General features: G+C 46.0%; 1 protein-coding gene across 1 annotated transcript; it reads right to left on the bottom strand.

Moving 5' to 3' along the window:
* Positions 1 to 567: 567 nt before the first annotated feature.
* On the bottom strand, positions 568 to 2,835 carry LOC102060631 (cystatin). The gene is given in 4 exon segments (XM_005488511.4): positions 568 to 942; positions 944 to 970; positions 1,955 to 2,068; positions 2,552 to 2,835. Coding segments are annotated over 4 exon segments (438 nt in total). The 5' UTR covers positions 2,789 to 2,835; the 3' UTR covers positions 568 to 882.
* Positions 2,836 to 23,306: the final 20,471 nt, after the last annotated feature.

The following is a 23,306-nucleotide window of genomic DNA, read 5'->3' on the forward strand; positions in this document are numbered from 1 at the left end:
GGGAAGTGGCATTTCCCTTAGGGGGAACAACCCACAAGCTGGACTCACTGTATCCATGGGTAAGATTCACACCAAGAAGAATTTGGAATGTATTTTTTACTTTGAAATATAGAAAAGCAAAAACACAAGATAGAGCATTTCCTACTTAATCAGGACTGTGAAAAAAAAAAAAAGAAGTATCTCCATTGTTCACCTCAGCACCTTCACCCAGTCCCAGGACTCTCTCTTGACCTGGCACTTTCCCTACTACCTGAAAATGCAATTTTATCAAGGGGAGCCTCCTCCTTCCTCACAGCCTAAGAGCAGTACAGCAACCAGCACCCAAAACCATTACAGCTCCAGCCAATCTTCCCAAGATCAGTTCTCCAAAGCAGAGTTCCTCCAGTGAAAACAGCTAAGCTTCCATCTTTTACTCAAAACTGGAGGCCAGGCTGAGGTACAAGCAGGGATGGTTTGTCTCCTCTGTGATCAGGACCCAATATTCCTTCTCATCCCATTCTTAGGTGACAACTAAAAGCAAACCCTCCCTCCCAGACAGCAGAAGATCAAAGAAAACCACACATCATGGCAATTATTAATTAAGTTTTTATGTTTACAGTAGTCACTTAACATGGATACCAAGAGGTTTTAGTAAGAATTCTGATACTGGAGTGAATTCATTGGGAAAGCTGTAGAAGACCAAAACAGCTGCTCTAAAATAGTCATTCCAAAGAAGAAAAAGTTGAGATCATACTGTGCTTTAAAAGTGAAGTTACATGGTTTAATTTGCATAGCACAAGCATACATCAGTAGCCAGGTCACAGGCTTTGATAAAGCCCATCTCCATTTGTGTTATTGCCTTTGTTTTTTCAATCTGAACTGGCTGCTGGGCTCTGCTGGAATCTAGGTAGGCTTACTGGCACTTGCTCTCCAGCAGCTCCACTTGGTTTCTCCAAGGAACATTCAACACCACAAAGTTGCAGATGGTGTGCTAAGGAAAGAAAGAAAAAAGTAGTTAGGAAAATAAGTGCCATTTACAACTGTTCTTCACTCCTGTGGCTCTCTGCATTTGCTCTCTCCAGACAAGTATTCTGAGCAGCACTCCTGTGCTCAGAGCAAGTCACATCTCTTAAATAAACCCTCAGAAATAAAGCTGAGCAGTCAGCACTGCTGTCAATCAGGTTATCTCCTTTATCCACTCACACAGGAAAGCTTTCAGCATTGTTAATACTCAAACATAAGCCCGCAGGCACAGCTAAGACACCTGTGACAGATCATTGCAGTTTCCATAACGGCACACATCACTTTTGTGCTTCTCTTATGTGCAGCTACACCTCTCACACATGCAGGAACAAAGGGCACATACATCCCTGTTGCTGCCATCAACAGAAGGAATGAGGCACTATGGAAAACCTCAGGCCAGATGAAGGCAGACACGTTTCGTGCTCCCACCCAAAAAGCTCAAGTACTCATTAAAAAAGGCCTGTGTAACTGCTTGGTGGGCACAGGGAGATGGGGAGATGAGCTTGTTTTGGGCAGTGTTTTGGCCAAAGCTCTATTCACAGCAATACAAGTCCCACAGGAAAGCATGCCCAGCATGTTTACATCACCATGAGAAAGAAGAGATGAGAATTCTGAAGACCCTGGACTGAGAGTCAGGAGGTAGGCCTGACAGAGTTTCCTCCACATACCCGTCTGATCCAGACTACGACTGCTCCTTAAGAGGACACATGCACTGCTCCAGCCCAAGCATCATTAAAAAACAGCCAAAAGGCCCTGCCTTCTCTGACATCACCTGGCAAGACAAGTTCTGCAAGGGCACAGTTTGCTTTGCTTTGTTAAGCATAAGGCATAAAGTCTCTGATGTTGGCTGAGGCAGACAAGGGAACTGACCACCGCCATCTGTATGATGCCAGTGGGACAGGGCTGGAAAAGGGGAAGGGTGGGGGTCAGCAGGCTGTGCCCTGGAGCCTACCTTGGCCATCTGGGGCTCCTCGTGGAAAGCACAGTGCTGGATATCAGTTGCTGGCTTTGTGCAGGTTGTCCGGGCAATCTCCACTTCCATTATGTACTTGACTCCAGCCACGACCTGCAACAAAACAAGCAGGCGAGGCGGCTTTACTCACAGCACACGGGGAAGGAAGGGCTCTCTGCCGAGAGAAGCCTGGCAGGAAGGCAGGCAGCGATCCTGTTACATGATGGAAAACAGACTGTGAAAGCACACAGGGAATTGGATGTGGCAACCTCCACCAAAGAGGCACTTGGCACCTCCTTAAGAACAGGAAACCAAATCCAAGTAAACAAGTCCCACAAAGCAGCAATAAACAGAGACATGTGTTAACCCATGAGCAGCGCAGCAAAGCCACTGGCTCCTTCCACAGCGCGCAGCATTCAAGGTCACCCAGACTACGAGAAGCCAGGATATAAAAATAGAGCTTTTATCCCCCTTTTGTGGGGAAAAAACCGACAGCTTGCAGAGGCTCCCGTGCTAGCGCTCTGCCCTTTCTGCACAGGAATCCGGCCGACCTCACTCCCAACCCCATAACAGAGAGTGTCGCCCCCGGTGTCTCACCTGTTTCTGGGCGCTGATGATTCGCACCACCCGGCTGGTGTACATGTCGTTGCTGGCCCTGTTGTACGCCGTCATGGCGAACTGCAGAGCCCGCTCCAGCCCTTCATCGTTCTCGGGGTCCTCGATAGGCTGCGGGGCGCCCAGCAGCCGCGGGAGCCCAGCGCCCCGCACGACGCCGGCGAAGAAGAGCAGGGCCGCCGCCAGCAGCACAGCCACAGACACTCGATCGGCCGCCATGGCTGCGTTCTACCAGCTCCCCCTCACGGCCGCCGCCATTTTAAAGCCGCGGGGCGGGGCGGGCCAGGCGGTGTTTTGGGCTGAGCCCCGGCCCACCCCGCCCCGGCCGGGAGCCCCCGGTCCCGCCGGCGTTGGCCGAGGGCTTCCGCAGGGTCGGGGAGCGGGGGCGCAAGGTGGATGATGATGATGATACTGCTGCTGCTTTCCCGCACGGCAAGCTGGAGGCTTTTCCCAGACTCTGCCTCCTCGTGGGTTATTCTTGTGCTTATTTCCTTCTGCTGCGAAGGGAAAATAAAAGCCACAGAGCATTTTAAGCTACCGGTGTTGTGCTGCCAGCGCACAACGCCTTGAGTAATTTCCTACCTCGGCCTCCGCAGCTGGTGCTGCCTCACCTACGCTTCGAGGAGCCGGGACGGCTTCCCAGACAGACGGCTCCGCTTCCCGTCTGCTCCCTAAAGACCAACATTATCTCCCTCGTCCCATCAGGAACCCTAAGTTTGGAAAGACAGGACTTTATGTAGCATGAGGGAGCCAGCTCTAGTGAGATATAATGCCTCATGGAATTGTTAGGCTAAAAGAGGAGGAGGAGGAGGTTTTGCACCTGAATATCCGCAGCTTGCCTTGTGATGGAAAGGGCTTGTCTGCTGACTGGAATATGCCTTCATGCCAGCTATATCCAGCATGGAAAAATCCCTGCAGTTTGCAACAAGCTGAGCTATCAACACTAACAGGACATTGGGGTCATTCTTGTAGCAAGAGAAATAATCATAGAATGGCTTGGGCTGGAAGGGACCCCGGAGATCATTTCACTCCAACCATGGACAGGGATGCCTTGCATTAGAGCAGGCTGCAGGAACCCCAGAAAGAACACCGCCAAAATCACCTGCAGACACCCAAACACAAACAAGCTGCATTTGTTGGCTATTGACAGTCCAAACCCCAGGAAATCAGGACTTGAAACAAAGCAATTATGAGGAGAAAAAAAGGCTTGGCAAAAAAATTATGTTCTGATGAATAAAGGGCACCTGGTTCATGAAATAAAGCTGCATTTTGTCCATTTGTTTCTGCAGGGTGCAACAATCTTGCTCTTTCAGAGATGATTTTTTAAAAATATAAAACAGAAATTCACTAATAACCAATTAAACAAAGAAGCCGGTAATTAAAGAACTTACCAAGCAGCAGAAGACTCATGATATCATTGCAAAAGTTTGTAATACTGTGTGCTGTCAGTATAACTAGAAAAATAGTAGTTTAACATCTTCTTTTGTGGTTGATATTTGAGCAATATCCAACACATTTTCATCTGCCTTTTTGTCTATGATTCAATTTCACTCAGGACTGGTGAGCTTTTTATGATACCAGGCTTACTAATTTCTCCAGATAACTGCTACACCCCTTGCCCTTTCTCTTGACATCCCTCATATGTCTTTCACCACTCTAAAATATAGGTGTCAAACATGAAAATTTCACTTTTACAACTGTAACTGTTGCAATATGTGCAGAAAATCCTTCAAATAAATGTTCTGTAGCCTCCAGCCAAAGCTTCTGTATGGGCACAGAGATCCTGTAAAGTGCAGTCAGCCAGGCCACTGTGCAGCTGGAGAGTTATATGGACACCTCTGTGTCTGTGGGACTGAAAGATAAAATGCCCCATTGAATTCATTGAAAAGATTTGTAGGATCAAGCCCATAAAGACAGGGACAACAGAAATGGCAGATGGAAGTTGGATGGCAACATCAATGGGTAGTGTTACTGTGGGCCATGTGCCCAGGCTAGTTTTCATGGCACAAAAATAAACCTGGGGGCTTGTGTTCTTAATGGAAAGAGTGTCTTTAAATGTGTCAATTTCTCCACTTTGCAATTCCTAACGTGTACACACAGCAATTCCCTGAACACACTTCTAGAGTTTGGTTGAACTTCCCAGAAAAATCTCCATTGTGGCAGCCCCTCGCTCTTTATCTGAGCACCCCCCTCCAGGCCTGCTATCTGCATTTGTCTAAAGATAACAGCCTTCCTTTGGCTGGTTCCTGCAGAGCTCTAATCTCTGCATGGCTCTCACATGGAGGAACAAGGGCTTTTGTCGTCATCACTCAGTAATGAGATAGCAAACCTCAGAACGAGAAAAATAATCACGCTCCCTACAGGTAGGAGATTACCTTTGAAATATCTCAAACCCAATACACTCTAAATGGCCTTTTAATCTGCTTTTTGGCTCCTTTTTAAAATACATCAATCATAAATTAAGGGTAGATTTCCAAGTTTTCCTCTGTCAAACTGGCTGCCAGAACCAATTGCAGGGTTTGCATTTGATCATGAGTCCCAGGGGCTCACAAAAAAAAGGCCTCTTGAGCAAGGCAGTCAGCAGTTTATGAGATGGGTCTGAGAGTGATTCAATACCAAAGGCAAAACTATTTCACTGCAGTAGAAGAGTGTCCTCTACTTATGGAAACCAACCCATCCCACATCAGCTTATTTAGTGGTGGTGGGAGAAAGTTTCTGCCTGCCTCTGAGACTCACGGTCACCACTCCCTGCTGTGGCATGCAGAGGCGTTCTTTTGCAGGAGAGGAATGGAGGCAATGACATGATTTGTCCATCCAAAGAAAACCAGGTCTGTGTCTTGTCTCTCAGCTTCAAAAGATAATTAATTTGAAGTGCCCAATGAAATAGGACACAGCCACATCTCTTCTGGATGTACAAACACCTTCACATACTGGCAAGCTCTTGCCACAAGCCAAAAGCCAGAAGTGGCTTTTCTAGATAGGCTGCAAGGTGTTTGCTCAGCTGAAAAACAGTAAATTCCAGGAGAGGCTTCAAGGACACCAAAGGGCTGCTCTGAACATATTTCTGTGCTGGCAGTACAACTGGATTAGTAAAGACCCCCCTCTCAAGTTTAAAGACTTCTAAATAAGTTTAGCACTTAGTGCTGAGTGCACCTTTTGGACAATTCAGTGGGAATAGAGCTATTGGGAAACACTGGCTCTCAATCTGGGTGTTGAGCCCTCTTGAAGGCCTTGGATTTCTTGGGAGCAGAAAAAAAAATTAACAGAAAAGAAGTGCAGGTAGCACTGAGGGCTGTTCACTCACTGGTGGTCACTTTTAGGAATTGAATGCCAAACATGTCCCAGCACTGATCTCAAGTAGGTCAATGATTATCACCCTGCAGACAAGTCAGGACTTACACAGCCCTCTGCTGAGCCCCAGGCTGCTCACATCACTTTGGGGTGACAGCAGCACCTGCTTTGAATCCCTTTCCCTTCTGCTAGTGCAGAAGATAATCTGCCTGTAAGAAATGCGTATTCACTTCCAGACATCTGCTTAGTAATTACTGCAGTTAATCTGCCCTTATGCCCATGAGGGGAGGTTTGTTGTTTGCACACAGGCAGAAAACAAAGTAATTGGCAGCAGGAAAAGCTGCATTTCAAATAACTGCATGCAATCAATTATGGTCAGATTGTGCAACTGAAACAGTGAACCCACAGTGCTGAAAGTGGCTGCTGGTTTAAGTGAAGCACTGGTGCACTTGGGATTTTAGCAAAAAATCCCTCTGCAGCAGAATCCTTTTTTTACTCTGAGAAATATAAATACCAGCACAGCAATACCATATATTCAAAATTATCACCAGAGATTTTCTGCAATCTGGTGCCTTTGATGGCTACATATAGCTTGTATTTACTAAGAATAGTTTGGCCATTCTCTTTTCCCTGTATTCTTCATCTTATGTATTTGCCTCAGCCTGCAGGAGAAATAGCTTTGCTGTGTGAGATTTTTGTTCATTAGTTCTTATTACATGTTTTTTTCTTCCCCAGGAATTGTTTCCCAGAGCTGACAAGAAAATGAGTTCTGTCCTTGGTCTCCAATCCAACCCAAAGCGCAGAGTGCATGTTTGAGCTTAGCTTCTGAGGAATACCAGTGACTTCACATGACTAAGAAACCTTAAATGAAGTGTATGTTTGTGTGCTGTGCAGAAACTGCCCCTCCAGCAGCCTGCTGGGACACTAGGCTGGGATACAAAGAGTATCCCAGTATACTCTGAGGCTTTGCAGATCCCTGGAAGCCCTGAAGGGAAATCAGTAGCACTATGTCCATGCAGAATGGTTCACAGAGCTGGTTCACAGTCACACCACTCTTGTTCTCTCCATAAATCAAATAATTTCTTCCCTCCCTCAGCAGCAGCTGGTCACTACTTCCAAGTCCAAGGGCTTCAGGGCATAGCACAAATTTGAGTGTTCACTCAGCATGGTGTCACACTTTAACTACATATTTATGTGGAAGCCCCTTTTCAAGAGCTAGACTACAAATCCCTAATCCTTGCAAGAAAACACAATTAAAAGGCCATCCAGGAGCTCAAGTTTTCCTTGGTTCAAGTCAGCTCCTCTGCTGTGATGCCAGCAGAGCCAAGCCAGATGCCAGACTGCTTTACAGACATGCAGTTGCTTTGTTTTTTTCATCCTGGGGTTGAGGAAGTTTGATTATTTTGTTTGATTTTGTTGTTTTGTTTTTAGGAGACAACTGTTGTGCTCTCAAATGAAAGATTTCTTATTGAAAGACAAATCAATGGTGCATAGCCTGGACATTTTCACAATCCCCATATACAACCAGAGGTACAACCTCTGTTTTAAGCTTTGAAGTGGTTGCAGTTCCTGCCTGCCCAGCATTTCAGAGCAGAAAACTCTGCCTGGTTAAGGCTTTATTGCAGGGAATGGGGAAGCAAGACTTGAATCTATGAAACATTTGAGTGCTGAGAACAGCCTGTTCTCAAGGGGCTGACTTGCCAGCAGGATTCCTCACTGCTTCTCATTAGGAAGGATTTAAACTCTTTTCTACATTGTGCTTGTTGGATTTGAAGCATGGGAAGGAGCAGGGATACCTACTGTGTTTAACAATTTCAAGAGAAGAATCATCAAGGTAGCTTGCAAACAAAACCAGTCACCCATACCAGACAAACTGGGATACTTGGCCATTTAGACTTTTCCCTCAAGAAGGAAGTGAAATTGTGAATAACCTCAAAATTCACCTCACCAGTGGCTCACTTGCTGCTCTATGCATGCACACCCAGAAAAAAACACCAGCCCACTCCAAAACATGAAAGGGCCTTGCAGAAGAGTATGTATGATTGTCACACATAAATAAGTTTACTGCATCAATGATCATAATTTAATTAACATACAGTTAATCTACAGGCCATGCTGCAGGCCAGATTTATAGTTATCAGTCCTTCAGGTTTCAGCAAGCTCAAGTGCACAAGTAAAGACTCATTTTCAGATCAGTATTTTTAGTCAAAGAAGTGGTTATTTGTGAGTGAGGCAACTGCTTTGTATCCAGTAGCTGCTGTCAGTCCTCTCCAGTTAAAAAAATTTCAGTCATCCAAGCAAGGAGACAGAAAGCCACAGCAGATCACTGCACCCAACACAGTGGATGACACAGAGCTGTAAAATGTGACCAGCACAAGCCTTAAGAAGAAATCTTAAGAGAGTGGAGGGAATAGCAAAGAATGGGTCACACCGCTATGGAGGGCAGCACTTACCAGTGGAGCTGTTCACAAAGACTTGCACAGTATTCTCCCAGCAATCTTATGTAAGATATTTCTGTAAGATATTTCTGTAAAAAACAGACCTAATGCACTAGACTAATCTGAACAGGAATAATTAAAATGTGTAAACATAAGGAGGAAAAATAAAATTGTGACTATTGAAAAAATAAAATTCCTTCTCAAATTCCCAGCTGGCAAATAATTCTTTGATGAACATGACAACAGGGCAAGGACAAGGAAGCTTTCATTTCACTTCAGTTTATTGAGGAGTTGTGTCCAGCTCCTGTAGGAATAGCTGCACGGATCAGGTGTCTCGTTGCTAAGAGCTCAGCCACAGTGCTGTGGTGTTGGTGGACCACAGTTCAGAATCCCAGGATGGGTCAGCTTGGAAGGAACCAGTGGGTCCAGGTGGTCTCTGCTCAAGCAGGGTCATCCAGAGCACATGGCACAGGACCGTGTCCAGACTGTTCTTGAGTATTTCCAGTGAAGGAAACTCCACAACCTTTGGCACCTGCTCTCCCTTTGGCAATTCCTAACGTGTACACAGGGCAATTCTCTGAACACACTTCCAGAGTTTGGTTGAACTTCCCAGAAAAATCTCCATTGTGGCAGCCCCTCGCTCTTTATCTGAGCACCTCCCCTCCAGGCCTGCTATCTGCATTTGTCTAAAGATAACAGCCTTCCTTTGGCTGGTTCCTGCAGGGCTGCAAAGCACAGCCTGCAGAGCTCTAATCTCTGCATGGCTCTCACATGGAGGAACAAGGGCTTTTGTCGTCATCACTCAGTAATGAGATAGCAAACCTCAGAACGAGAAAAATAATCACGCTCCCTACAGGTAGGAGATTACCTTTGAAATATCTCAAACCTAATACACTCTAGATGCCTTTTCAATCTGCTTTTTGGCTCCTTTTTAAAATACATCAATCATAAATTAAGGGTAGATTTCCAAGTTTTCCTCTGTCAAACTGGCTGCCAGATCATAAGGTAGTATAATGAATGACAAAGTTTCCATATGTTCACATGAATCCCAGGGGCTGGAACCTGAAAAAAACCCTGCTATTTATTGTGAGATGTCTGAGGGGAAACTAAATCCATGAGGCTGTGAGGATACATCACTGCACCAGCACAGCAGCATGTCATATGCAGAGATACTCATTATGCAAAATAGGTTTCTTATTGGACTAAGAGTAAACTAATAAAACCATCCACATACAAACACACAGACACCTACCAAATAAACAAAATCCTTCCTGGGTGAGAGCAAAAAGGGGAATAAAAATTATTACAGTGTGCTTCTGTATCCTAGAGATTTTTAAAAGCCCAAATGCCACTCAGCTGTTTGAGCATTACTTTCTGATTCTGTAGGCAGTCTGGATAATGCACTGACATTATGCATTCAGCACTTATTTTCTCCCAATGCCAGGGACCTCCAAAATCAGAGAGGACAGAATGAAGTTAGGCAGCTGGGTGTGGGATTAAGTAACCACATTGGCACTTGGTATTTTCTTTCCAGTTACTCTGAATCATTCGGTGTCAGGCTGAAGTATTCCATAGGGCACTTGGATGCTGGCTGTTAAGCTTCAGGACTCCAGTTTTTTAAGTCGTAGGAAATCACTCAACAACAAAAAGGCCTGATTACCATGACTGCACTTCACTGGGAAAATAGAGAGCAGCTGAGCATGCCTTGAGGCAGTCATCACAAGGACATCACAGCCACTTCAGCATCAGGCAGCATTATCCACCTACAAGTCCTGCTGTGCTGAGCAAAGCAAAAGCCTCACTGTGCCCAGTTAGTACAAAGGAAGAAGCCTGGAGGGTTTAGAGCCCAGCACTTCAGTCCTGGGCTCCACAACATACAGGCAGCCACATAATGCCAGTCTCTCGGGTGGGGTAATGCTTTCAAGCAGAAGCAGGAGTAACATTTTAGCTATCCTTATCTTTCAACAATGAGGACATATCTCCTGACCCCTTTGTTGGCTTCCCAGGAAAAGCCAACAAAGGGATTAATTCTCCCCCAAAATGCTCATCTAAACTACTCACAAAGACACCTCGTCTTTTTCCTTCAAATTCCAGCATAGAACTTTGCTTGGGTGAAAAACTAAAGCAGTGGACAGGAAGACAGTGCACTAAATCCATCTCTTCCTGATGCTTGTCACTCTGCCTGGATCTTGCTATTCCTGCTATACAATAAGTTGAAACTCAGAGTGGTTAAAAGAGCTGCTTCCTCCTTCTGGGCTGGTGCATTTGCAGACACTGACAAGGAGTTCAGTGTTTACATGCCACACCCCAAGAAATCATTTGGAGTTCCTAGGACTGAAGTCAAGTCATGCTGGGTGAGGACTGTCCTGTAGGATCTTTCTACATTGTTCTTGAAGATCTGATCCTTCCCAGAGAAGTAAACTGTGAATTTGAGGAGCTGTCAATATGGCCATTAATTGAACTTCTAGTACAACTGATGGCTTGTAAAGCCAGTACAAGCAAGGTTCTTGTCCAAGAACACACAAAATAGCTGAAAACATTGAACCAGATTTGATTCAAGGCCCAGAATCCAGAGAAAGAGATTGAAAATATGCCATAATACCTCTCATTTAATCTCATTAGTCTTTCTTTATTTCTTCCCTCAGCATATTTTCTTTCAGCCACAGAAGGAGAGTCCCTCCAGGAGGTCATTGTTAATAAACTGAAAACTGTATTTCATGTACTTCTGAATGATCAACATCAAGGACTCATTCCATGCATGCAATAATCCAACCTCACATGTGATTAACAATGTCCACTTTAATAATGGTCAGGAATGCAGGCTCTCTTCCCTACCACTTTGAAGGATTTTGGCTGTAAAAGGGTCCAATATTTCAAGGTCACCTCAACAGTCTTAAGTTTGGAGGTAATTCGCTCCTTTGTTGACACAGCACAAGGTTGAGGGGTGTTTTAATCCAGGTGAAAACCAGGCAGGCTGCTTTAGAAGAGTAAAAGAAGGTTGCACAATCTACAATCGTAGAGATCATTGCACAAAAAATGCAGAAAACATCTATATGGTCCTTCACCTGCCTGAAACTCAGGGACTCCAACACCTGCATCTACAAGTCCTTAAAGAGACAACTTAGAAACTCCCATCTGCTTCATTGTGAGCAAGACTGGGGACCTTCGAAGGGGGTTTCTATAGCCAAGTGAGCATCAGCCAAGGGCAGGAATCATGTGGGTGGTCAGTGAATCAGCCTCCTTAAGACACAATGCCTGTGTAACTGGACATTCCCAAGCACAAGATTTGGGGAAGAAAGAGCACAGGGATTCTCACTGTGAGAGAAGCAATACCAGGGGAAGCACAGCCCTTTGCATGAAGCAGAAGTTGAGGTTTGCTGGGAATCCACAGAACAGAGGAGGCTGAGAGAGCAGCCAAAGAATCATGAGAGGCCTCTAAGCTGCTCCTGTTTTGCTCCCTTTCTAATTCCAAATCTGGCAGGGTCCAGAGATGCCTCCAGCTCTGACCCCTTACTCTTCTCCCTTCTCTACCTGGGCCCAACCAGCTCAGTCACTGTGTGGACTCAGAGCTGGGGTGAGGTGAAGGCTGTGGCAGAAGGGAGATCCCACTGAAGACAGGGACCACTGCAGAACTCTCTGACCCTGATCCCGCATGAAAGCCATTTCTCCAAAACCCTCTCACCCATGCTCAAGGGAACAGCCCAACCAGTCCCCCCAACAAGCCATTCTCTGTTGTGAAGCCCACACTCTTGAATTTAGGTAGTGAAATTGTCCTGCACTCCAGAAGTCATGCAGTCACCAAACAGCTGAGATTAGAGATTCTGAAAAGAAGAAAAAACAAAACCAAAAACAAGTAGAAGTAAACCAACAGTTGCTCTCAACTGAGTTCCAGGCCAGAAAGAAAGAAATTAAATTATTTACAGAGGGTTCTCAAGCAATTATTAGCAGGGCTGAGACCCGGGACCCAAAGGTTCAATCATGTATATTCTAACTCTTGGGCATATCCCAGTCATGGAAAACAAGTAACTTCTGTTTCTGCAGCTGCTGCTTTCGGGCTGGAAGCAGTTCTCATCTGTCTCTCCCCATGTGTCTGTTCCCACTAATACCAATTTTAAAAGAACATTGCTGCTTTTCCATTGCCATCCTTGCTGCCAGCCACATACCATTAAACACAAGAAATAAGAGGCTTTAGTTGTAATTGTGGCTTTGCCCTTTTTGTAGAGAAGGCATCCCATGAAGCCTGACACAGCTGAATACCTGCCTAAGCCCACCAATTCTCTCAGCAGGAATTTTCAGAGAGAAAAATTAAATTGTAGCTGTATAATACATTGAGCAGACAATGCCAGTGATTGTTCAGAAAAGTGAGATCAAAAAGCACCAGCAGTGCTGACTTCCAAAGGGGCATAAAGTGTTCTGAAGAGTTACCCTGCAAAGGATGACAAGGCCCTTCAAGACCACATATATTTTGGCCCTTTTACTCTGGCTTCTCTGCAAGGCCTCTAGGGCCAGACCAGTCCTATAAAATACTGAAGATACTTCACATTTTCTTGCAGGTAGACTACTCCACCTAAGCTGGCAAGTGCCTCCTTTCCCTCTCTGTCCCAAGCCATGAAAACTCTGGCCAACCTCCCAGTTCAGTCCCTGACTGCCTGACAAGGGAGCACTCCTTGGAACTCCACTGCCCTAGTGTCCCACTGAATGGAAGTCTGTCATTCTGCTCTCCCAAAATCCCAGGTATTCCTGCTAAAATTCACAGCATGGCCAGGAAATTGCCTTCTTTCCCTTCTTGGCCTCCTTAGCAGTCAGGCAACCCTCCTGGATGTTGCAAGTGGCCACTTACAGTAGGATAAGAAAGCCCTGTGGCTCAGACAGACTCATTGTCCCCCCTTGGCAGGGTCAGGCTGAGCAAGCCCACCCCACAGGCAGTTCCAGAGAGGCCTTCTATTTATGTGGAGTGAAGATTGTGGTGTCAGCCAAGGCCAGGAGGAAGCAGTGGCTCTGCAGCAATAAACACAAATCAGGAAACATGTCAACCAGCGACACACTGACCTAGGGCATGGCTGTGAGGAAGTGCAGAAATGTTCTCCAGTGGGGTGTCTTTGCAACACAACATCCCAATGCCAAGTGCAGAGGAGTCAGGCCAAACCAGACATGGAACGGGAAGTAGAGCAGGGAGATGCCAAATTCTGTAAAGGCATCTGGAGTCACAGGTGAGGTCACATTGCTTGCAAATCCCCACAGCCACAGTCCTGTCTGCCACTGTGCAAGGCCAGTGTTTTCCAAACCTCTCCTTGACATCTGTTGGAGAACTAGGGAACACAGAACCCACATTTCTCCTTTATCTGGGAAGTCTCTTCTTGACTTTTCTGGATGCTTCTAGGATATACCTCCAAAAATGCATGTGCACTGGGGGCTACCAGGAAACAAAAGCCAGTGAGCCATCTGCTCTTTTCCAAGCTTCCTTCCCACCTGGACAAGAGTTCAGTGCTGTTCTTGTGTTCTCACTGGGCTCCTTCCATTTGAGTCCTTGAATTCACGCACATCTCAGGGTGCATGCAAAAGCAGTCTCCTTTTCTTCCAAACTTCCACCTTCTACTTGCTCCAGCAAGAATTCTGAGTCCCACCAGCTCCATTCTATGGTCATGCTTTCTATTAAGTCCTCACTTAGGAATCCGAAGTAGCAACTCAGCAATTAGTGTTGTGAAAAGGCCTAATGAGTTGCTTTGGAGACCAGCAAGCACTACACATCTCTAAAGAGCTGGCCATGCCTCCTCTAACTCCCTCCCTCTCTCTCTTTGTGTGCTCAGGCACTTCTAATCTCCATATACCACCCAACAACTTCCTCTGAAATGTGTATGCTCACCACCTATTAAAGGCTGGCAAACACAGATAAGTATTTTGAGGCATGACCTGATGTATGGCTCAAAGGAATGTTGGTTTAAAAGGGGAGTGATTCTACCCCTGCTTCTGCCTTCTGGCAGCCTGACATACCTGGTTTAATGCATGGTTTAGCCCTTGACTTGCATCCAGCCCAGACAGGGCCATATGAGGTCAGTAATACTGGGAAAAGCCTGAATTAGATGGAACGGAAGTGTTTGACTGCTAATTATCCATATGACCTTGAAGCCTTGGACAGCCAGGGGTCCACTATAGGATAAACTAGGAGATGACAGATACACTTAGGCTCTGAAGACAAAGACTGATAAATAAGATCCAGCCAGCCTTTCTATGGTTAAGAGATTTCTATCTCATGTATATGATGCCCAAAGCTGCAGATCTTACCTTAACAAAGTAACAAAAAACAGCTGGGAAAGAAAAATCTCACTAGGGATAGCACTTTGTATATCCTAAGCAATGGATGATGCAGGTCTAAACACAGTGGGGGATAGAGAGAATATTTTTCATCCTCCAGCTACTTTTACACCACTCCACTGCATCACCAGGAGTGCAACCACAAAGTTTGCCACTACACACCCTCAGGGTCAGTTCTGCTTGGAGAGCTGTAATTCCCTCTCTGTGAATTCCTGCACTGTGCGTGTCTTTCACCAAAAATTCAGTCATCTCCTCTGGGAAAACAAAACAAGGCAACAGCTTTCCCAGTCATGAGAAGATGAGCTCAAATGTGACTTTGGGTGCTGCACTGAGCCACTTGGAAACATCCCAAGCTCAGCTGGTAAAAGGCAACATCCAGGTAGAACACCACCCACCACCCAAGGTGGAATTGTACAAAACAAAGCTGGAAAGTAAAGAACATGGTGACAAAGACAAAATGAGGGATGGAACAAAACACCAAATCTGAGGTCAACATCAAAATCTAAGCAAATGGAAATCTCCAGACAGAAACACTGAAGTCCAGAAGGAAAGAAGAATGAACCAAAAAAAGTTTCAGGATTAAATTCTCAACTCAGAATAGAATAGAATTAGTTGGGGAACAAAAGAAGAGACAAAAATGGACTCAAGTAATGCTAAGGAAAGTTTGGGGAAAAAAAGTGCTCCCACCAGAAAAATATTTTTTTAAAAAAATCTTTTATTTTGCAGAAGTATTTACTTTTTATGAAAGTCAATATTGTCTGACAAAAAAGAGACTAAGCTCTGATTCCAAAATCACATGTGTCCTCATGCCTGCAGACAGGTCCCAAAAGTCAGACATTGATGCATTTCCAAACTGCAGAATTTCTAAGCCAATCTAAGGCTGTTTGTTTGCTGTCTGGAGTATAAAACTATGAACCAAGATTTCCATCCTGTTTGGTTTTGATTTCAACATCTTATCTGGAACATCCAGCTCATATTTTCATGTTTTTCTAAGCAATCATGAGTTAGAATTTTGTTTTTAAATTAGAAAATGGAGTTTCTTATGCAATGTCTTTCTTCCAGCAGCTTTTAAGGAAAAAAAAAATACAACATCCTGAGACTGCTGAGAAAGTCATAAAGCTTAGTAACCACTGCAATATGCCATAAAAAACGCTTTTCATTTCCCCTCCACACATAACTCACTAATTTCTGTCATTTAGTCTCTATTCCAAAGGTTTTACTGCAGTATTTGCTGAGCCAGTGTACTACAATGAATATTTTTAACTTTGTTAAAGAATTTCCATTGAAGCATGACTTGGATGGCTCAACAAGCAAATATCATTGATACCATATCTGTCATAGACAAACAAACAAACATCTGTGCTTGGATGGGATCAAGACATTGTTTTATGGAGAAGCAGTGCTCTCAAGAACACCACAAAGTCACATGGGGCCCATGAGTGCCAGATTTTAGGTTCACTTCTCAAAGGAAACTCAAATAAGTGGAAAATCACAGGTAGGCACAAAGCCCCTCAATGATTTCAGCAGGAGTTTAGAAGAGTCCTTTGCTGTGTTTGTTCTGGCTAATACACGAAATATCTAAGCCCTCATCAAAACGCAAGTGTTGAAGCATGCAAATAAATGATGAAGCAAGTTCTCACACTTTAGGAGAACTTTGGTTTTTTTAACCCATAGATATTCCCACACAAATGCATGCCAGCATATGCTGCTCTTCCAACATATTCCTAAACTCACACTAACTTGAAACATTTCCCCTTGTCTTCCCTGGACAGCAAAGTCAGCCAGAGTCAGAAGGAAGCCACATTGAACTGAAAAGTGCTAGAGCTGTGTCTTTGGTTTCCTGGAGAAAAATTGTTTTCCTGGAAACTGCTTGGATTTTGAAGGACTTTTTCCTCTTCCCTGCCATAGTGTGACTCAGTTCCCAGCAGACAGTGCACACAACCTTTGTGGATCCATGACAGGAAAGAATCTAGGCCTAAGATGAGGAGACTTACCAGGCAGGTCTCTAAAGATGTCCTTCCACCCTTCTGTCTGTGTGCTACAGAAGCCTTTGCTGAGGATGTCCTGTGACAGACTATCTGAGGAAAGGGGCAGGAATTACACCATTTTTTATGCTGCTTTTTAAGAACCTCCAAGAAAGGACATTCATTTCTTACCCCAGTAATTTGGTCTACTGCTTTGGTATCCTCATGCTGGGAAATACTTTTCTGGTTCCAAACTCTGATGTCCCTTGCTGTGATCTAGCAGGAACATAGAGAACACATTACTCTGCCACAGCTAACCTCACATCATTCACACCAGCCCCCAAAAAGGGAGCACAGTCATTTTTCCAAACTCACTGTAGTATTCTGACTACTAATTTTTCACCAATTATTAATTAATTAATCATTATGCAATTATACCAATTGTATTTCAACTATACCAATTATCTTTTCCTCCAAGTGTAAAAGACTTGTCTCCTCAGCAATGCAGGAATGTGGGAGGTTGAAATATGTGTTTGTGAAAGTGCCAGGTAAGAGCAGGAAAGAAACCAGGCATTGGAAGGCAGGAGAGTGCATGGAAAAGGTGAGAGTTCCATTGTCTGGGGGAGTAAATGCTTCAACCCTGTAATCAAACAGAAAAAGTCCTATCACTGGTGATTAAAAATTCTAATTAGTACCAAACTAAACCTACTGCATGTGTCAACACTCTTTCTAGAAGCACAAGTGCCACATTATTCTCTGTAGGTCAATTAGCAGCAAGGGCATGGCTGCAGGCAGACCCTCTCCAGCTCTGCTGTTCTATCAAGACTGTCCAAAACCACCAGAGTGAGGAAAAATGCATTGCTGTCACCACATTTCCACCTGCTCACTGTGTTTTCTGTCCTTCAGCCTCAATATTCCCAGCCTCAATGTTCTCCCATTCCTAAGAAACCTGCAATGAAAGAGCAAAACCCATCCAAGCACTAAAATAATATTTTTTTAAAGCCAGAGCAAGCACCACAGAGTCCAGCCCTTACAAAAGAGCTGGGATCCGGTGGAGACCGAGGGAATTTTTTGCCATGTTGGACTCTGTTTTCTCACCATAGGACTGGTGTGAGGAATGGGAGCTCCCTGGTGGCAAAACGTGAATTTGCAAAGATGGACTTGCAGTGGCTCCATCTTTTCCCTGCTCACATGGAACTCTGGATAACAGGAGCACAGCCCTGTGCTGCCCTCTTCCAGTGCACTGAGAGCAGTCAGAACACTGAACACAATGCTGTCTAGTGCAGGGGTGCCTGCTTCAGAGCCCAGCACAACTCCCAGCTCCTCCTCACACACCTGGCATCCCTTCCTCCAGCCCAGGCATGCAAGCTGTGCTGGGACACACATTCACAGGCCAGGAGGTACTGTGTTTGGTTAATGACAAAACCAACAGCAACCAGATTACTGTCACCCATCCAGGTTTCATGACACCCCAAGCCAGAATCCAATGGAATTTGGGTGAAAAAGAGCTTGAACTGCCATGATTTTCACAAAGAGGCCTCCACTTTTTCCTACCTGATTTTTAGGCAACAGTCCCAATCCAGTGCCCAGCAGCCCTTAAACAGTGAGGGTCTCAGGGGATCTGGAGGAAACAAACCACCCCATCTCACACAGCTCACATACTGGGTTTGTTCCTTAACACCCACCTTGACACCTGGTTCTGAGCTGCCATCACTGCTCTGTGCCTGAAGATCAGCAGACCCACAATCTGGACACTCCTGGCATATCTAGTGCTTCCAAGGGACCTGGAAAAGAGAGACAACAGTGACATATCACCAATCCTTGCTAGTGCTCTGCCCTGCAGCCCCAGTACGCAGATGAACAATGCTCATGCAACCTGGGACAGCTTTTTATACCCCCAGCCCAAGGCAGAGGTGTCCTGTCCTGCCCAGCTGCACCTCCAGCAGGTGTAGCAAATGCCAGGGGTCTTTACAGGTTCAGGTGGTGATGAGGCAAAACCAGAAAAAGGATGAAATCCACAGAAGGTTATCAAAAGGAGAGGCACAATGCCAAACTCAGGAGATTCCTGCCTGCACATGGGAGGCTTGCAGACCATCTAGGTGATCTCCTGCTGCCAAATGACTGCCTTTTGTCACAGACAACTTTCATGAAAAATCCTTTCCTTAGGATTTTTCCTCCTGAAAAGCTGAGAGGCCTCAGGAACAAAATGTAAGCATTGATTATCTGCTGCTGTGGAATGCAACAGGTGCATCTGTGATTGGCCCATGTTGGATGTTTGTAATTAATGGCCAATCACAGCCCAGCTGGCTTGGACAAAGAGGTGAACCACAAACCTTTGTTATCATTGTTTGCTATTCTATTCTTAGCTAGCCTCCTGATGAAACCTTTTCTTCTATTCTTTTAGTGTAGTTTTAATGTAATATATATCATAAAATAATAAATCAAGCCTTCTGAAACATAGAGTCAGATCTTTGTCTCTTCCTTCATCCTAAGACCCCTGTGAACACGGTCACAGCCTTTCTTCCCAGGTATCTCCTGCCAGGAAGAGGACACCAGGTTAGACAGACTTCTGATCTGACCCAGGACAGCTCTAAACGGGGAGCAGAGCTGTCACATCTCAGGCTGCAGCAGCCTGCCCTTGGCCAGTGCCCTCTGCAGCTCTCTAAGGCTTCTTCCCAGACTGAGAAATTGCACCATGATCCAGGAATGACCCAGAGCTGGACAAGTTTGTCTCTGTAAGAAATAGAGCAGCTGGGGATAGACAAGAATATCAGACAGGTGGGCAAAGCCACAGAGGGACTCAAAGCCTCAGAAGAGAGGAGGCAAGAAGAGGGGAAAATAAAAAGGAGACAAAAAGTAGTTGAAACTGCTAGTTTGCATCAGGCTGAGAAAGTCAGGACTGCTCTCTGACAGACTTACAGACAAATTCCTTTCATGCCACCAGATGGTGCCGTGCCTTCAGTCACCAGCGGGCAGCAGCTCTGGGACAGCAGCCCTCCGCTCAGCGCCTCTCTGCTGGGAGAAGGGGAGACACAGCCTCGCTCTGCCCCGGCATCCCCAGCCGGACACCTCCCAGCTGCCCGGCCAATTCTACCCCGAAGGGGCGAGGCTGATGCTGAATCTGGGCCTGAGACAGTCGGGATGCTGGAGAGGAGGGGAAATGAGGCTGGAAGCCCAAGGAGCTAGAGGGAAGGTCAGGAGTATCTTTGTGAGCACTGCAAGAACAAAGCATCATATGTTGGGAGAAAGACTTCTGTGATGGGCAACCAGGCAGGGGAAACATTGGCCAGGAGTTGTGTTTTGGTTACATTCAAGTGGTTTTGATCCAGCAGAAGTGTCAGAGCCCTAGGGAAGGATGACGGGGGTGTGCTCAGGGAAGAAGTTGCTCTGCCTGGCCAGATTTAGCCCACACACCATCGACTGGCGAGCTGAGCTTCCTGGCTGCCTCCAGAAGTGCTGCTGTAACCATGCTCCATCCCAGCACCCACGTGCACCTTGCTGGGTGACCACCCATGCAGAGATGTGAGCTGTGCCACTCAGGCCATGCAAGGGCTCAGAAGGAGAATGCTGCTTGCTGAAGACTGGGAATACACAGGCTCACCCAGATGGTCCATACCCCCACAGCAGCCAGCCTTTCTACACTCTGTGTGCCAGAACAGAGCCAGCACACTGAGCACAGGCCACCAGTACAGATTGAGGCACACAGAACAGATCTAAAGAGGGTGGTGGGAAAGGAATGCTCCACTCACACTACACTGATTTTCACTGGAGACTTGCCACAGCCACTTGCCTGGACAAGACCAACCACAGCAGGTATATATAGCTCACCATGACCCAGCTGTCAACCCAGAGCTATAAATACAGCCAGAGCAGAGATACAGCTATCAAGCCACTCTTGACTCCATTCATAATCTGTCCACAACACAGATAGCAGAGAGGTGAAGGAAACTGTCAGAGATTCCCATCCACTCACACTCACAGGAAACACAGCAAGACCTTCTTCCTTCCCAGTGTGTCTCTCTGCAATGTCCTCCTACTCCTCCACCTCACCTGGCACAGCCCAAGTGGCAGTAGTGGCAGAAGTGTTCTCCACCCATATGAGAGGATCAGGTTTACCAGGAAAGCAAATCCCTTTTTGAGACTACCTGATGTATTGGAAGGCAAAACCACTGATATGCTTGCTCTCCCCTGCCCTACCCATATCGGTGCCGGCACAGCCAGCTCCCATAGCACTCAGACCCATCCAGACCCAGGCTCTGGGCGCATTTGTCCTGCAGTCCATCCCAGTTGTGCTCCACAGCCACTGCCAGTGCTGTGCCTTCTCTCCAGTGTCACAGCAGCCATGGCTGCTGTTGGGAAATGAGTGCTTACCTCTCCAGCCCCACCTCTGCAACTCAGGCCTCCCATAACCACCCTAAATTCCCAGAGCATTCCCCAGAAATCATAGTCAATGCTACTTAATTATCTTTTGACAGTTTTGAAGGGTGTTTTACTACTCTCTAGCAAATCCTCCACAGCTATAAGGCTGCTGTTGATGAACATCCATCATGCTGACTAATATGTCTCATTGCTTCCTTTTTCATTACCCCATGCATTTCTTATGGTTAGACAGTAAGCAGATTAGGGGTGGGGATTTTCTAGCCTATGCCTGTCCATCACCTTGCCCTATACATGGGGTAGGGTTAATTCACCTCCCATCTAATCTCACCCACAGAAGCCCTCCATAAAATGAACTCCCAATTTTAACAGGAGTCAAGCTCCCCCCATTCCAGAGAGACAAGCCCAGACAGGTTCAGTAAGCGGCCACAGCCCTGACAAACACAGACAGACCTGCAGTTCCCAAGCCAAAGCAAGGGGCCATCCTGCATGAGCAACACACCTCCGAAAGGTTTCATTATTCTGATGCAGCTGAGCACAAACCCTGTCATAAGAAAATGAAACTGCTACAACAACCTTCTGTCTGGGTTACAGACTGTGAAGAGTGGGGGCTCACAACTTCAGGAAATAAAATAATTATTAATGACATTGCAGATAGCAATTACTAATGGCATCAGCAGCAACCACCTCCACACCTGGAACAAAGCCCACATAAGCCACAAATGCTTATTCTCCAAGGAGCCCCTGCAGTCCTGCCGCATTCAGTGTAGCTGCACGATGTGATCTCCTTACATGCGCAGAGCAGAGATGGCCCGAAGGCTCGGGTGTTACCCTGCTTAGGCAGCGAAGAATTCATCACGCTCGCCACAAATTTCCTGCCCGAGGCTGTGAGAGCCGTGCAGCCTCCCTGGGCTCAGCCCTCCCCCTCTAGAGAAGGGACTGCACACACAGCCGTGTGTCACGGCTAAAGCTCGGGAGCACGATCCCAGAGATGCTGCAAAGCGTTCGGGTGATGCAGGCAGAGATGCTGCTTACAGCTTTACCCGCTGGTTCAAGGCGAGCCTCCCTTCTCAGACTGGCAGGGATTTAAGATCCAATCCCCGGGTATGCAAGGGAAACACATCATTGTAAGCTCTGTACATTGCCTCTATTGAGGATTTGAGCAGTGGCCAGCCCTTAAGCTGATTCTGGAGCAAGATGCATTTCATTCTCACATAAAAAGTATTTTTTTATGTGGCTTTACTGGCAACAGGCAGACTTTACTGGCAACAAAACCAAAGGGGGGGAAAAAAATAAGCCAGGTAGGAGAGTAGCTTGATGACATTCTTGCTTACTTAAATTAACATGAAGCTGTTCCACTGCTGAGCTGCCTTCTTGTGTTATTTCCTCCTTTGTCTTTCTAGTGGAGAAAATGCCCCGGGGGTAATGAAGCACTGAGCTAACTTCCCCATCCCACTCAATCCAGACCAGTTCTGATGAGGCTGATAAAATTCACCCAGTTTTACACCAGCAAGCAAGGTCAAATTTTATTCTGGTTGCTTATGGCCTGCAGTTCTTACCATGCAGAAGTCAGAAGGATTGCAACCTGCAGCAGTTGTGGAGGTTGACAGCAAATTAAAGGGAATACGAGTTCTGGCATTCAACTGTAGCAATTTAGGAACAGCCTTTTCATTACTGTAAAAATAGGAAGTATTGATAAGCAACATCTAGCTCTGATCTGCACTAAATCTCAAATTGTAACACTGACAAAGCAGGAACAGAGTTAACACTTCAAAAACAGGAAACTAATGCCAAGGGGAAATGCAGCTTGTCCAGACTCACGCCATGGAATAGGATAAGGCTTAGGACCAAATACCAGGTTCTGGTTCCTGCATCCTGTCTGCTGCACCACCTCCTCAGAAAAGGGACGCAGCAGTTTCTGGAAATCACCCTTAGATTCTCCTGTCCCCAAATTTCCCTTTAAATTTTTACTCCAGCACACCTGGTAAGCAGAATGTTTCAGCAATGCACAGCCATGGGCTCCTCGTGGAGGTTTTTTCTGCCAGTGAAATAGCTATGACTGTAAGGTTTACAGAGACTTTCTGTTCCTGTCTAAAATTATCTTTGCTGATCCTTGCGACGCCAAGACCACAGAGCCAATATTCCACAAGCCCTGAGAAAAAGGCACTGTATTTCAGGCAGTGTTGGTACAGCAGCATCCGTCAGCCACCACCAAAGCTCCGGGGTCACCCCCGTGCACCAGGGGACACTGCCTGCTCCTTTGCAGCATCAGAGAGCACAGAGACTCAGGGTCCGGGTGCTCTGTGGTTGTTCAGCCAAACAGGAGCCTCTGTGATCCCTGCTCAGGGTAAAAGG

This window comes from Zonotrichia albicollis, chromosome 3 (genome assembly GCF_047830755.1).
Source record: "Zonotrichia albicollis isolate bZonAlb1 chromosome 3, bZonAlb1.hap1, whole genome shotgun sequence".
In the NCBI taxonomy this organism is placed as follows: domain Eukaryota; kingdom Metazoa; phylum Chordata; class Aves; order Passeriformes; family Passerellidae; genus Zonotrichia; species Zonotrichia albicollis.